The following is a 16,351-nucleotide window of genomic DNA, read 5'->3' as shown; positions in this document are numbered from 1 at the left end:
AGCCTTTCTGTTTAGCCCTTTTTCCTAAGGCGAAGGTGAGAATGGAGAGGAAGTAGAAATACCTCACAAGAAATGTTCCAGAGAACACCTGGGGAAATGCTGGCACAAAGGGTTCCAATACAAGTACAGATTGCTTTGTTCAAGAACATTTAATCTTTAGAAAACAGATGAACATAAGGGAAGAGAAGCAAAAATAATATAAAAACAGCAGGGGACAAAACATAAGAGACTCTTACATATAGAGAACAGAGGGTTGCTGGAGGGATTGTGGGTGGGGGGATAGGTAAATGGGCAAGGGGCATTAAGGAAGACACTTGTCAGGATGAACACTGGGTGTTATACGCAGGGGATGAATCACTGGATTCTACTCCTGAAATCATTATTGCACTATATGCAAACTAACTTGGATGTAAATTGAAAAAAAAAAAAAAGAATATTTAATCTTCTGTGTTTTGGAACTGAAGAAAACTTCCAAGTAAACAACTAAACTAAAATCAACCAGCTTCTCAACATAAGTATTGTAATATTTATTAGCTATACTTATCTTTCCTTTCATAATCATATTAATGTGCACGAAGACTAATAATAGAATACCAACCTGAGTTAAGGAAACATTCAAAAGATATTAAACTGAGTCCCAATACAATATTCCTATAGTGAATTTCAACATTCCCCACTAAAAACAGTAAATATCTTACAAATTAAAAGAAAAGCAAGCCAGGAAGAAAACTGTACAGGATGCTACTGAGTGAACTGTGAACACCCAGTGAACTGAGTGAAGATCCAAATTCTAAAAACTTACCATTAAACAATATCCCAGTTTTCTTTGAAATATAATCAACGTTGAGGCACCTGGGTGGCTCAGTTGGTTAAGCATCAGACGACAGTTCAGGCCATGATTTCACACTTCCCAGGTTCGAGCCCCACGTGGGGCTCTGCGCTGACAGCTCAGCCCCTGGAGCCTGCTTTGGATTGTGTCTCCCTCTCTCTCTGTCCCTCCCCGGCTTGTGCGCGCTCTCTCGCTTTCAAAAATAAATAAAACTTTAAAATATATATATAATTAATGTTGACTTTTAAGTGTATTAACCTGTTGCTTTGGTCATTCATGTTCACTTCGAAGAAAGAGTGCACATTCTTGGTAAGATAATCAAATGGGCTAAACCCATATAAAGCACTAGTTTTGAGCCCCAAAGCTATTGGGAAAAGTGAAAAAACTAACTTAGTGAGTCATATTTAGGGAAAACTAGCTGATTTTATTATTATCAATACCAAACAAGTCTTTAAGTCAATTAAAATTTATTTAATTAAGCATAAAGTTACTTTCACATTTGTCTACAACCATAGTAAATACAGTTCTTGGCAAAAAGACACAGTCTTTGGAGTTTAAAACATCCCCAACTGCAAGATTACACATATAAAACTCCCATTATTGTTTATGTGATAGTGAATTCATTAATCAAATTAAAATAATTATACTATCTAGAATAAAATAAAAAGGAAATAATTTACTCATAAGATTCATATTTAAATCATCTTTATTTACAAAATACTATCCTGAGAATTAAAATTCCATTAAGCTTCAATTTGAGCAAAAGTATAATTACTTAAGTAACAGCAGTTACTTAAACTGAAAATGAGAGAGAAGTCAAAATTACTTTTGAAGAGAGATCAAAAATATTGTCAAGTTTCTTGCTGTGGTTCTGGATGTTCAGTAGTAGGCTCATTTGAAGGTGGAATCAACCCTGATGGGAACTCACTTCTACTTTCTGGATGTGGGGGTGGGGGGAAAAATCCAGCTCTTGGGGGAAGATAATGAGGAAAACCTCTCGGTGCATAGACATTTCTCACTGTTCAAAGAGATTGGTAAAAGACATTTTTTAACTTTAAACACCTGTACCGCAGCCCTAATAAGTGATTAGCTTATAACTTACAGTACCTATATTTATATTCAAAAAGTGACACCAGAATAATTATTTGAGCTAACAAATGAATTTTTACAACACTGAGAAAAAAACAGACTCTCTCTCTTCAACTGCGTTAGGATTGAAGGGAATATCATTAATTTTAGACAGTTTTAATTTTATGAAAACCTAACATCTTAACATTTTTGAAAAGAACAGAAATGATTTCAAAATATATAAACATTACTTTTAAAAGTTTTTATGTAATGTAATTTTCACCAGACTTAAAATTCAGATCACTAATTTCCAATTCTATTTGGATATTATCCTAAAACATTTAGTTATATCAAAGACTGTCTTGGAATTCCCCAAAATTCACTTTAATTCACCTTAAACTTTAAAATAGAGGAGAAATAAGGTGAGAAATAACCATATCAGGCACATAACAACCTTCTGCCTTGTGTTTGGTAACCATGTGTTTACTCTACAGAAACCTATAGTTCTAAATGGCAATGTATAGATATAAAAGCAAAAAATGATTCCTTTTTTCTTATATGTGACGCTATGAAAAAATTTCAGTGAATTCAACAATTAGTCCAAACACAATAAACATATTTTAGGTTTTAAATAAGTAGGACTACATAGGAACTACTTATGAAAAAGACTTTTAAAAACACTTTAGCCAGTAATTTTAATGTTAAAATGTATGTTGTAATTATTTTTACTAATTGATGCAGTAACCAGTTTCTATCAAATAAGATATAAATAATTTTGGTCTTAACATAAGACTGCTACAAAAGGCCAATGATTTTCCCAATTACTGAAACACAGAGTAATTCCCATATCATTAGGATGAATCAAGTTGAGGCCTCATTACAGTCTACTAATAGTTGGCTACCTTCCCAATTTGAAGAATAACAGTATACTTGTGGTGAGAAAACTTAATATATGAATAGGAAATAGAATTATATCTTTGATTTACTCTATAAAACACATATTAGGTTCAAAGAAAAAAAACATACCTGCAAATGGAGGATGTGGTGGGCCAGGGAAATCCCTTGGTGGGAAAAAATCTCGGGAAGCTCCATACATGCTCCCTGGAGGAGGTGGAGGAAAAGGAGGACCTCTTCTCATGAAGGGGCCCCTTGTATCCATTGGAAACAATGGACCCCTGATTGGAGCAAGAGGTGGAGGAACAAAGCCAAGGCCAGTTGCTTCACTTTCGGCAGGGAGAGATGAATCAGGCACATTTAAATTCTATAACAAATTGACATACAGCAGTCACTAAAACAACAGCAAAATTTGCAGTAATGTTCCTGAAAACCTTAGGTTTAAAAGAAAGCACCTAGGCACCTCGCCAGAAAGCAGTCTATAACCGTCTTAACAGTCCCCTGAGAAAGATTCAGTTTTCTACATCAGACTGATTTTTGCTATCACAAATATTAACTCAAAAGAAAACAGTTTTAACCAAAACAAAGTAATATTCTGGCTAAAGATAAAACAGAGAGGGTACCTGGATGGCTCAGTCGGTTAAGCATCCAACTTGATTTGGGCTCAGGTCTTGATCTCACAATTTGTGAGATCAAGCCCCACAATGGGCTTGTGCTGACAATGTGGAGCCTGTTTGGTATTCTCTCTCTCCTGTCTCTCTGCCCTTCCCCCTATTCACACGCTCACTCTCTCAAAATAAATAAATAAATAAAACTTGAAAAAAAAGAAAAATAGTTGAAGAGTATCAAAATATACATTCTTTATCAAGCATATACTGAAAAAAAGAAAAGGTGTTTATATTTTCAACATAAAGTGACCAAAAGCAAAAATTGTAAACATAGTAACAAAAATATACTTTAAAACATTGAAATAAAAATCCAAGGGGGAAAAATCCAAATTCTCGTTTAACTTTAGTAAACTAAGACTCTAGTCTGTAAATTGTACTTTTTCACCACAGAGTACAATCCAGAAAAGAAACAGCTATAATGCTATGCAGGAAGTATATATAGTTGTCAAAATGGGAGAAGTAGTTTTGTATCAACAACTATATTGCCAGCTAAATTTCTATTCTAGTAAACCAAGAGACTGGAAAGCTCCTGAATACATGGATAAAATTCCACTTTCAATACTTACACCAAGATCGTCTTTGCTATCATTTCTACTGGATTCCATTTCTGAAGACATTGGCCCATCTAAACATAAAAATTAAACCAATTAAAATACATAACTGTAGGGGGACCTGGGTGGCTCAGTCAGTTAGGCATCTAATTTCAGCTCAGGTCATGATCTCGTGGTCTGTGAGTTCAAGCCCAGTGTCAGGCTCTGTGCTGACAGCTCACAGCCTGCTTCAGATTCTGTGTCTCCCTCTCTCTCTCTGCCCCTCCCTGCCTCATGTTCTGTCTCTGTCTCTGAAAAATGAATAAACCTTAAAAAAAATTTTTTTTTAATACATAACTGATCACTCCATTCCTAGAATACCTCCAGATCACAAAGAATTGATATTTCCCCACTCCCCCTGTCAGTACCTAAACCAGCCTGATACCAGCATCCTGCATTAGGGCCATAAGAACAGCTTCAGGACACTGGAAATTTTGGCACATTCAAAGTTCTGCAAAGGCACATGGCAGAGATTTTTGTGGCTTGTTCCTAGGCAACCCTGCTGTAAGAGCATCATAAGATTTCTGGAAGGTAGCATCCCTCTCCCTTCTTCCTCCTTTCCTTCCTTTCCTTTCTCCCTCCCTCTCTTCTTCCCTCCTTCCTTTCACTATTTCATTCTACCTTCCTAATTCCTCCATCAGGTAACACAGACTAGCATTTGAACTTAGCCATTATTTGAAATAAGTGTTCCTGGACTTTGTTATCATCAAGAACTGCTCAGTCTATGAGAAGGTAAATTCAAACAACCCTCTTCTCTGACCACAACTACCTATCCTTGCCTAGCCTACTCATTTAGTTATTCTCACTACACCTGTTCTTGTCACTGAAGCTTCCAGTCCTTTAGTCTAACTCTTCAGTTTCCTCCTCTCCTCATTTTCTTCCCTAATTAACTGGACTTCAGAGTCCATCACTGCATCCAGTCATCAATGTCCTTACCCCACTGGCCATATTTTACATGTGCCTGACAATGTTCCAGCCCTAGATTAATCCAAGTCTCCAATTCCATTCTGCCTATATCTGAGCTATTTACCACTTCTGAGGGTAAAATAAACCATAGATTCGTGTATAGATAGGCTCCACTCCAAGCTGATGGATTTCTAGCCATACTTTCAGCTGCTTAGTGATTAACTTTCTTTCTGTGTCTTCCACATCATGTTTCTCCTCAGCATTTTAAACCTCCATTCTCTTCAAACCTACTACACTAAGTCCCTTAGAAACTCCCTTAACTTTTTGTAATCAAACAAATAAATGTATCAGCAACTATATTCCTATCATCTTTCCTCCTATTATCATGGAAAAGGATCCTTATAGATGATTTTTGACCCTGATTCTGTGCTCAGAATCCCACCCTTACAGCTTCCTCAGAGATCTTCCTCTCTGTTACCTCCCTCCTCCCTTTCAGTTAAACCCATTCTATTAGCAAGTCTCTCCCAACTACATGAGACAGAAAAATGAGACAGAAAAAGGAAATTCCCCTACAGCTATCCTTCTCTTCTGTAATCAATAACTGTTCTATATATATTGTTTGGAATGCCTCTCATTTTGTGCTGTTCACACTGCCATCTATTTAACAACATCCACTACTCCACTGAAATTACTTTTGTGGAAAATTAAAAGACACTTTAGTCCTCATTTTATATTATTTCTCATCCTTGTTGACTACTCTCTCCCTCTTTAAATCTTCTCAGCCTTCAATTTTTGTAATGGTACCCTTCTTTCTCTCTATCTTTCCTTGCTAGTCACTCTTCAATCTCTTTGGTGGGCTCCACTACCTTAACATCCTTAACATCCTTAAATGGTGGTCTTCTCAGAGTTCTACCTCAGCCCTATTCTTTCATTCTCTTTTGAAAAATCCCACCCACTCCTATAGCTGTAATTTGATATATACTACTAATGATTTCCAGACATGTAATTCAGATCTAGATATCTCCCCAAGGACCAGAAAGCTTGAACTGCCTATTTGAATATTCATACAGGTGTATCACAGGTGTCGCTAATTTTTTAAGTTCAAAATGCAACTAATAATCTTTCTTGTCAAACTTGCTGCTGCTCCTTTTTCAATGAATGGCCCAGATGCCACAGCCAGGAACCTGGGCATCAGCCAAGACTCCTCGTCTCCCCCACAATCCCACATGCTTTCAATCCTAAATCCTCCTAATTCTATTTTCTCTAGGTCTGTTCACATCTATCTCTCCCCTCTGTTAAAACACCACCCTCACCCATGTAGATTCCTGTCACAGTCTCCTAAAAAGCTACCCTGCCTCCAATCTTGACTGCTCCCTCCAATCCATTCACATAATACAACGACAGTAATTTCTCTAAAATACAGATCTGATGATATTGTCATTTTTAAATCCTTTAATATGTTCCATTACCCTATGAATATGGTCCAAATTTTGACCAGCTTTGCAAAGCCCTAAGAACTCTATGCACTGCTTAACCTTTTTACTACTTGTTTCAGTATTCCCTGACTCACACTCCATGTGGCAGCCATAATTTATTAGGACGTCTTAACTCTTAATAGCATCTTTAAAGATGCTATTCTCTTCTCCTAGAACATGACTGCCATTATTTTGATCCAACTAATTCTGGACCTTTAATTCTCAGCTTAAATGTACTCCAGGAAAATTCTAACTATCCCACACTCGAAACACCAATACCTCATCTTGGTAAGTGCCCCATATGGTCCCATAGCATTTTGTATTCATTACTTTGTTACTGTGTAGTGTAACTGCATATAGGTCTTTACTAGACCTCAAGTTGTAAGGAATGCTGAGCTCTATTCACCACTGAAATACAGCAACTACCATAACACCTGTCAAATGGTAAGCTTTCTATAGACATTTAGTGCATCAAAAGTTAGATCCACTACCATCTCATTTCAATAATGGATAGGGATCAAGACCATGGCTCTGGACACAGACAAGCTTGAGTTCAAGTCTTGCCTCTGATACTTCCTACCTGAGCACCATTTTGAGACTTGATTTGTTCATCTATAAAATGAGACAATAGGGGCGCCTGGGTGGCGCAGTCGGTTAAGCGTCCGACTTCAGCCAGGTCACGATCTCGCGGTCCGTGAGTTCGAGCCCCGCGTCAGGCTCTGGGCTGATGGCTCAGAGCCTGGAGCCTGCTTCCGATTCTGTGTCTCCCTCTCTCTCTGCCCCTCCCCCATTCATGCTCTGTCTCTCTCTGTCCCCAAAATAAATAAACATTAAAAAAAAAATTTTTTTTTTTAAATAAAAAAAAATGAGACAATAGCGTCTACTTCATAGGTTCATTGTGAAGATTAAATAATTCACTTTCATTCAACAAATGTTTATGAGCACTAGTGCTAGTCAGATTTTAATACGTTTCAATCAGAACTCTCATCATTCTTCTCCATGTGACATATACTGACAAACCAATAATATTTATTATTATATATTTATAGAACTTTTACAAAAGTTTATACAGAACTTTTCTATTTACAAAGTACTTCAACACATATTAATTCATTTAACCTCATAAGACTTTGTCAAGTGATTAATATCTCAGTTTTATAACCATTATTCATCAATGACTTGAGCTCTTTTCTTTGTTTTTACTTATGCTGTTCATCATTACTGACACAGATCCCCACCTCTCAACCAATTTTTCAAATTCCCTCAAAAGCAGCTCAAATGCTACCTCCTTCATGGAGTTTTCCTTGATCCTTCAACTACATGAGAGTTCTCTCAGTGAACACAGCATATTTTCTAATGGAACGTACTATTCTGATCAGTATTAATTAAAGATAAAGATTTCTTTCTCCGCATTTAATTACTAGCTTCTTACAAGCAGAAACTACATCTTATTATAATTACGTTATCTGCCATATCATGTAGGGCACCTTCTAAATAGTAGTCACTTAAAAATGATCTGATTAATTGGATATTATTCAATAACAACAAAAAAAGGACATGTAAAAAATCTTAAATAGCAGTAGTTTAAAAATAAATATTTAATCACATAATACTTTCACTCCATTAAGCTTGAATCAATGGGGGAAAACAATTCAAAATCCAAAGAGTTAGAAAGAACTTATTTCATTATAACTAATAAGAGAAAATCCAGGCCATACATCTGCTTCTTTGCTTATTATTCAAAAAAGATTGATTTTCTACAATAAATAAAATTCCGTTTGCTGAGGAAACCTTCTACCAATAAATTTATTTTAATTTTCTATTTACTTTTCATTTTTTTAATGTTAAACAGTTCTGACTGGTACACTGGATATATATATTTCCCGACTTCAGTGGTTTGCTGTGAGGTGGTTTAAAGAAAAGAGTGCCTGGGGAGACTGAGTGGCTCAGGTGGTTGAGTGACCAACTTTGGCTCAGGTCATGATCTCACAGTTCATGGGTTCGAGCCCTGCGTCAGGCTCTATGCTGACAGCTCAGAGCCTAGAGCCTGGAGCCTGCTTTGGATTCTGTGTCTCTTTCTCTCTCTGCCCCTCCCATGCTTGTGCTCTCTCAAAAATAAATAAATATTTAAAAAAAAAATTTTTTTTTTTAAAAAGAGTGCCTGACAAATAGTAGGTTACTCAGTAAATGTTAGTTAAATCTAAGTAAGAAATGACTAAATAAGGTAACTGGTTAAACCAGCAACAGAGCATGCATCCAAATTATTTTTCTGGTGGATTTTCACATATCCATTTACACTAGCTTACCCTCCCTGATTACAAAACAGGATACATGTAAGTGGACTGGAAAAATTTTTATAATTAATCATGGAATAGAGTAAAATTTGCCATCAGAGGTACATATAGTAGACCCATTACAGTAGTGCCCAAACCAACCATTAACATATATGCAGATGCCATGGGTACAAACAATATATCAAGAAACATAAAACTAGAAAGTTTTCAGGAAATATTTTGGCATTAAGAGCTATTGGAGGTAGGGGCACCTGGGTGGCTAAATCCATTGAGTGTCCGACTTCAGCTCAGGTCATGATCTCATGGTTCATGAGTTTGAGCCCCCATGTCGGCCTCTCTGCTGAAAGCTCAGAGCCTGGAGCCTGCTTCAGATTCTCTGTCTTCCTCTCTCTCTGACCCTTCCCTACTCGTTCTGTCTCTCTCTATCTCTCTCTCAAAAATAAATAAACATTAAAAAAAAATTTTTTTTAAAAAGAGCTATTAGAGGTAGCAGTTACTAGTCCTTTTTTCAGCTCCCAATTCTTTAGTGTGCCATCATTATTAAAAAACACATACACATACACAAAGTATTTCTTACCCAATTTATCCAAAGATGGCATATTAAAACTTCTGAGTTCTGCTGGTCCAGACAGTCTACCAGAATTAGAGTAAAATCTGTCTTGCCTTTGTGGAGGAAGAGATGGATCAGGATATGGTTGGACTAGAAAATAAGTTTTTAAAATATTTTCATCAATATAAAAATAAATCAAGTTTACTTACATTTAATATATTGAATATAGACATTTCTCTTGCTTCCTAAAAATTGACCTATATTCTTGGTAGACAATAGTAAGTAATTTTAGGAAAATTATTCACTAAAGGCAATAACTTTACCTTTGTAGTAAACACAATTATAATATGCTACTCTAGATTTTGAAAGTTTCAGTTCAGTGAAGGAAGTAAATACATCAACATATCAAAAACATCACTGAGAAGATCACTACTGACAAAGAAAAAAGAGAGTATGTTGTAAGCATATCAAGAAATTTAGCAGAATAGACGATGATAAAAGAAATAGTCACCAAAGCAAGAAGTATTATTCAGAGGTCATCAAGGATGAAATTTTTAGTAACTTCAATATTTTGGAATTTAGCATCCCTCCAAAATGAAAGGGGAAGATCTCACAATGCTCAGATTAAGGACACCTAGACAGACACAAATCTGGGCACAGACTCTGACTCAGGTGCTTCTACAGCTAACCACCTTTGCCCCCAGGTGTCACTTATGATAACAAAATGATCATTCCTGGGTCCTTGTAGAACTCCTCATTCTTGAAAAAATGTAAGTAGTCCATCTCATCTTGGCTAGGCAATGGCAGATTTTTATACATTAGGTATGATATGCCCAACTCCAAAAATAAGAGGAAAGTCAAAGGGGGTGAATTATGTGACTCTCTCTTATCCAGATGGATAAGGAAAAACAGCTGCAAATTGCCTTCCGTGACTATTCTAAGCAGCAATTCATAATGCGAACTCCATACAATGTTGGATAGGTCACCCCTCATCTGACTCAGCCACAAGGGACCTTACTGACACACCTCTCCCACACAAAGCCATGAAAACCACTTGGCATCAACCAGAGTTAATAGAATTATATTTAATGAGCTCCCAAGGGTCAAAGGATGTGCATTAGGAGAGAAAGATCTGGACAGTCTCAGGCTCATTTCCTCCCCCTTTCAGAATCTTAGCAAAAAGCTGTCTCTATGAGTCTGAATTAGCCCAGTGAAAAGAAAGGCCAATATAACCACTGAGATCTAAAAGGAGTTTTCCCTTTCTACCGCAAACATGGGATTAATTAAATGGCAGAATTTGGCCAAGGGGATAAAAATGGGTAAACCTGAAAACTTCCCAGCTCTTTCTTTTTTTTTTTTTTTTTTTTTTAATTTTTTTTTTTTCAACGTTTATTTTATTTTTGGGACAGAGAGAGACAGAGCATGAACGGGGGAGGGGCAGAGAGAGAGGGAGACACAGAATCGGAAACAGGCTCCAGGCTCCGAGCCATCAGCCCAGAGCCTGACGCGGGGCTCGAACTCACGGACCGCGAGATCGTGACCTGGCTGAAGTCGGACGCTCAACCGACTGCGCCACCCAGGCGCCCCCCCAGCTCTTTCTTAATCAAGCCTCAAGATACCATACCATATCATTATTTTGCTTCTAAATTACATCTCCACAATATCAGCAACCTCAGAAATAAAAAATTTTGCTACAAGCTTACTATTTTATAAATCATATACCCATGTTGCCCTCCACTGGTCAATATAATTAACTCCTTAAATCTACCAAGACCTATTGTGTACATGGCAGTAGTGATACAAAGCTGGTTTTGATACAGTCCACGCTTTCATAGTCTAATGGTGACAGAAATAAATACAGTGTGGTCAATGCGTTAATAAAGAGGTATACAAATTATATGAGTGGTAGCCTAATGAATTTTGATTGGAGGAATCAGAAATGGTGTTGTTACCAAGGAGGTGAAGCTTGCCCTGAGAGAAAAGGACAGATGAACAAGTAAACAGGGTATTATGCTCAAACACAAATATACACATACACACATAAACACGCCCACAAACATACACACATGCAATATGATAAAGCTATAACCAATGAGACTAAAATAGAGAAAATAAAGACATAGTTCCTTGCTTGCTTGCTTACCTTTGTTTTTTTACCACCCTTATAAAAGAAGACATGATTAAGAAGAAAGAATGGGAGAAGGAAAAGGATCAGGGGGAAAAAATGAATAAAGGCTGCCAATAAGTGTACACAGCATTCTGAAGCAGTTTCATAAACTAAGAATTTGAATAAAATCCAAGATGTCTATGTCAAATAAAAATGCTGTCTATCTCTTTTCATTCCATAACAAATCTTGGACTGTGATAGTTCCCTCAGTACCTATTTTAATAATCTGGGGTTCTATCACATAAGAGAAACATCAAGTTGGTTAACAAGAGAAGCATAAAGATGGATAAAGGATTGGGATTTTTTTTTAGGTTTAATACTGCCTAATAACCAAGTACAATAAACATCTTCACTCACAACATGAAAAAAATAGTTTATCCTAATAATTAAGGAATTTAAATGGAATGAAAAGCAAAATTTCCAGAAAGCAGATGATAGCAGCATTGATACAGATAGGTTACGAGTCTGGAATAAAGAGACCAATGGTATAGAAAGAATGTCTAAGAAATAGATCTATGCAAATATGGACATTTAAGATAAAAGTAATATCTCAAATTGATGAACCAATATATATAATATTAAAATAACTGTCTATTCAATGGAATAAAATAATTCCTCGCACTAAACACTAAAACAGAAATCAAACCCAAATTGAAAACTTAAAAATTAAAACAAAATTCTAAGATTTTTGAAAGAAAGAAAACAGAGAATATCATTTTGATCTAGGGACAGGCCTTAAACAAAACAAAAATTCCATAAAAATAAACATGGATTAACTTACCTATAAGAAAATTTGAAACTTATGTATAACAAGAGCATGTGTAATAACAAACCAATAGAGTATTGCAAAAGACAAAAGATTAGTATCCAAAATGTATTAAGATTCCTATGAAGGGGGTCCTGGGTGGCTCAGTAGTTAAGCGTCTGACTTTAGCTCAGGTCATGATCTCACAGTTGGTGAATTCAAACCCTGCATCAGGCTCTCTGCTGTCAGTACGGAGTCTGTTTGGGATCCTCTTTCTCCCTGCTCCTCCCCTGCTTGTGTACATGCTCTCTCTCTCTCTCTCAAAAATAATTTAAAAAAAAATTAAAAAAAAAAAGAATTGCTAGAAAGCAGGAAATAAAATGGGTCAGGCAATTTGCAGCAAATAAATACAGGTAATACAAATGACCAATAAACATGAAAAGATGTTCAAGCTCACTAATCAAAGAACTACAAATAAAAAGGAGACAATAATTTTAACTCCTATTGCTGGAAGTATTCAAAAAGTTTTATATCAAGTATTGGAGAAATAAGTACTCTCAAATCCTTTATGTACAGCCACTCTTGAGGACAATATGGCAACATCTATTAACACTAAAAACAGGGCACCTTGGTGGCTCAGTCAGTTGAGTATCCACTCTTGATTTCAGCTCAGGTCATGATCCCATGGTTTCTGGGATTAAGCCTTGCGACAGCCTCTGCACTGAGCATGGAGCCTGCTTGGGATTCTCTCCCTCTCTCTCTGCCCCTACCCTGCTTGTGCACGCACATTCTTTCTCTCTAAAATAAATAAGCATTTTAAAAAATGATTCTCTCTCCCTCTCTCTCTCCTGCTCATTCTCTCTCTCTCTCTCTCTCTCTAAAATAACAAAGAAAAGGAAGGAAAGGAAAGGAAAGGAAAGGAAAGGAAAGGAAAGGAAAGGAAAGGAAAGGAAAGGAAAGGAAAGGAAAGGAAAGGAAAGGAAAATATGCTTATCCTATTACTCAGCAATTTCATTTCTTCAGCTCATCTCTAAATAACATATATGCAAGGGGTGTTAACTGCAGCATTGTTACTAACAGTGAAACACTGAAACACCCTAAATGCTCATCAAAGAACACTGGATAAATACATTGTGGTATATTTATATACAGAAATACTATATAGTAATTAAGGTAATAAACTTTATATTAAAATAGAAAGAAATCAAGAACATAATGTTGATAAAAAACTTGATAAAATAGAAAAAACTTTTTTTTTTAATTATATATGGTCTGTAAGTTTACACACACTAAATGCATGAGTAGTCACCTCTGGGAAAGAAGGATAGTAATGGCTCCAGGAAAGGAAGTAGAATAACCTCATTTATATAGTGTGCTATTTTTTTCTTTATATGTTTTATTTACATGTTCTCTCTCTCTCTCTCTCTCTCTCTCACACACACACACACACACACACCTGAAGCAAATATTAACATGCAATTTTAGAAGGTAATAGGCAAGATTTTACATTATCTTTGTTTTTGTTCCTTTTTCCATAAAACAGGAGTAACACTGTTGAGTGTTAGAACAATCAATAAAAAGCACTTAACATAATAACTGGTGCAAAATAAGCATCCAAAGTAACTACATAAGAAATTAAACATTTTATATTTATAAACCATATTAAAGCATAATAGTCACTGGTCTCATTCAAATTTATGACCATAAATTTCAAATAGATACTCAACACTGCCCTGTAATCATACTACACTCCAGTGAAGTTTGAGTTCCTTCACTCTACTAAATGGCTATTGTGTATCTTTTTCTCTCTCTTCAAATCTCTGATAACTCCCTCCGCTCATCCCAAGTTAATGATCTTGCCACACCAAGAATTGATGGAACTAGACAGCTTCACTCACCCTTACCCAGTCTCTACATCTGTACCTACTTGTGCCTTCTTTCTTTTTCAAACGAATAAAGTGACTTAGCTCCTATCTAATTTCTCACTTATAGTCTGGATCCCATCCTTTCTGTTTACCACTCAAGTGTTTCACTTTTATAATTATACTGTCTCCCATACATCATCAATTTCACTTTCTACCTTGCATTATTCCCATCAGTAAATAAATGTTGCAATATTTTCCATCTTAAAAAAAAAAAAAAAAACTCTCCCTCCCAGCTACCATTTCATCTCTCGCTTTTACTGAAAGCAAAATTTTTTGGGGCGCCTGGGTGGCTCAGTCGGTTGAGCATCTGACTTCAGCTCGGGTCATGATCTCGCAGTTGTCGCGTTCGAGCCCCGCGTCGGGCTCTGAGCTGACAGCTCAGAGCCTGGAGCCTGCTTCGAGTTCTGTGTTTCCCTCTCTATCTGCCTCTCGCCTGCTTATGCTCTGTCCTCTGTCTCAAAAATAAAGATAAACATTTAAAAAAATTAAAAAAACAAAGAAAGCAAAATTTTTCAAAACATCGTCTACATTTCTCCCCGCATCCTACTCTCTCCTCAATCTACTCTCTTCATAAAGATTGGAAAACTAAAGATTTTTAGAGTTAATTAAACATGTATAGCAGTAACCTGTCTACCAAACACAACCAATACAAATCATTAGAATTTATATAGGATCATTACAAGAAGTGATAGTGATACAGAAGATATACACTCCAAAACAAGGGGTAGCCCAAAAATGTAGAAACAACTTTTAAGCAAATACCATTCCCTAAGAGGATAAAAGCATCATTGAAGCTGTTAGGACACCTTATTAAGTATATGAAGACTCCAAAATCTCAACAAGGAGATCAAAATGGGCCTAACTTAAGACCAACTCTTATTTCATCAAGTGAATCTTGTATAAAAGAATGTTCACCATGAAGAACAATTATCTGCATAAAAGTTTACAAATTAGAGCCAGTAAAGTAAAAATCTATGCCTGCACTTCTAATGCTATCTAAAGTTGGCTTTATGCTGCTTTTGTTTCTCAAGGTAAAATTTAAAACTATCATCCTCAATTTGGCTGTATGTATCTCTTATTCAGCCCTTCAAGAGATAAAGCATGTTTTTAAACATCCAAGGCTGAAGACCAGACAATTCATAATACTATCAAAGAGCTGCTAAATCTCTTTGCTACCCCTCACATATCTTATCCAAACTAGTAAAAGATAAGCAATGACAAAAATAAGAGAAACTACATACATACTTCTTGCTCTTTTAACAGAAACTCTAAAAATATTAAAGCTTTAAAAAAGGAGGAGAAGTGACATAATCCTCCTTTAATTTACATCTGTCTACTCTAGCAGAGAATTAAGATTCTTCATTCTTTTCTATTACTTCTTCCTGATGGAAAAGGAGGCTGTGTGGCCAGTTATAGAAGTATAAGGATATTGAAATTAGTGCACTAAAATCAAAAGGAGCACTGAAATCAAGAAAACCAAGGAATAAAAAAATGAAAAAAAACTAAAACTTTGTTTCATTAAAGTATCTGTGGTTTTCTTACTCTTTTTTCTCAGCTAAAATACTACCAAAAATATTTATATGAATTTAGACGTGAGTAATACCTTTCTTGTTGGATTCTTAGTAGATTCATTTATGTATGACAAATCATTACTCTGATTAATACCTGCAGTAGAAATTAACTATAACTTCTTTGTGGTATAATTCTCAAGAATTATTTAAAAGGCTAAAAGCCAAGGTTTCTGCAAATTTGTTCCCTCATGGTCAAAAAGATATCATTTAAAGTCTAGCAGCATTAGTTTTCTTATTTGAATTATTTGCTACTAATACTGTTGAAACATGTCACTAATCATAATTTATATAAGATACAAGAATATTTTAAGATTCATGACTCTTAAAACATAATGGTAAATGCTAAATGTTAGTTAAGAGACAGTATTTTAAGATTTTCTAAAAACTCACTTAAATTATTACTCTTTGTTTTGTAAAAAAAAAAAAAAAAGAACAAGTGCAAAGAAAGCAAGGCAATTACTTAGGAACCATTTATTAGAAAAACTAAACAAAAAATTACATTATTTCTTTCTTCTAAAGAGTAATTTTAGGGGCACCTGGGTGGCTCAGTCGGTTGAGCGTCCGACTTCAGCTCAGGTCATGATCTCACAGTTTGTGAGTTTGAGCCCCAGGTCGGGCTCTGTGCTGATAGCTCAGAGCCTGAAGCCTGCTTCAAGTTCTATGTCTCCC

At 35.9% G+C, this 16,351-nt stretch overlaps 1 protein-coding gene across 14 annotated transcripts in view; it reads right to left on the bottom strand.

Annotated features, from left to right (window-relative positions):
* Positions 1-1,279: 1,279 nt before the first annotated feature.
* The window catches only part of MIA2 (MIA SH3 domain ER export factor 2), a 109,182-nt gene continuing 94,110 nt past the window's right edge, over positions 1,280-16,351 (bottom strand). For all 14 annotated transcript variants that reach the window (XM_030318998.1, XM_030319001.1, XM_030318999.1 and 11 more), the window contains 4 exons: positions 9,302-9,424; positions 4,026-4,084; positions 2,924-3,158; positions 1,280-1,847 (listed from right to left, as the gene is read on the bottom strand). In XM_030318998.1, the coding sequence (XP_030174858.1) occupies positions 1,681-1,847; positions 2,924-3,158; positions 4,026-4,084; positions 9,302-9,424 (584 nt within the window). In that variant the 3' untranslated portion in view covers positions 1,280-1,680. The remainder of the gene's footprint in view (positions 1,848-2,923; positions 3,159-4,025; positions 4,085-9,301; positions 9,425-16,351) is intronic.

The sequence above is a fragment of the Lynx canadensis genome, chromosome B3, assembly GCF_007474595.2.
Source record: "Lynx canadensis isolate LIC74 chromosome B3, mLynCan4.pri.v2, whole genome shotgun sequence".
In the NCBI taxonomy this organism is placed as follows: Eukaryota; Metazoa; Chordata; class Mammalia; order Carnivora; family Felidae; genus Lynx; species Lynx canadensis.
The sequence above is the reverse complement of the archived record's forward strand: the minus strand, read 5'-3'. Positions and strand labels throughout refer to the sequence as shown.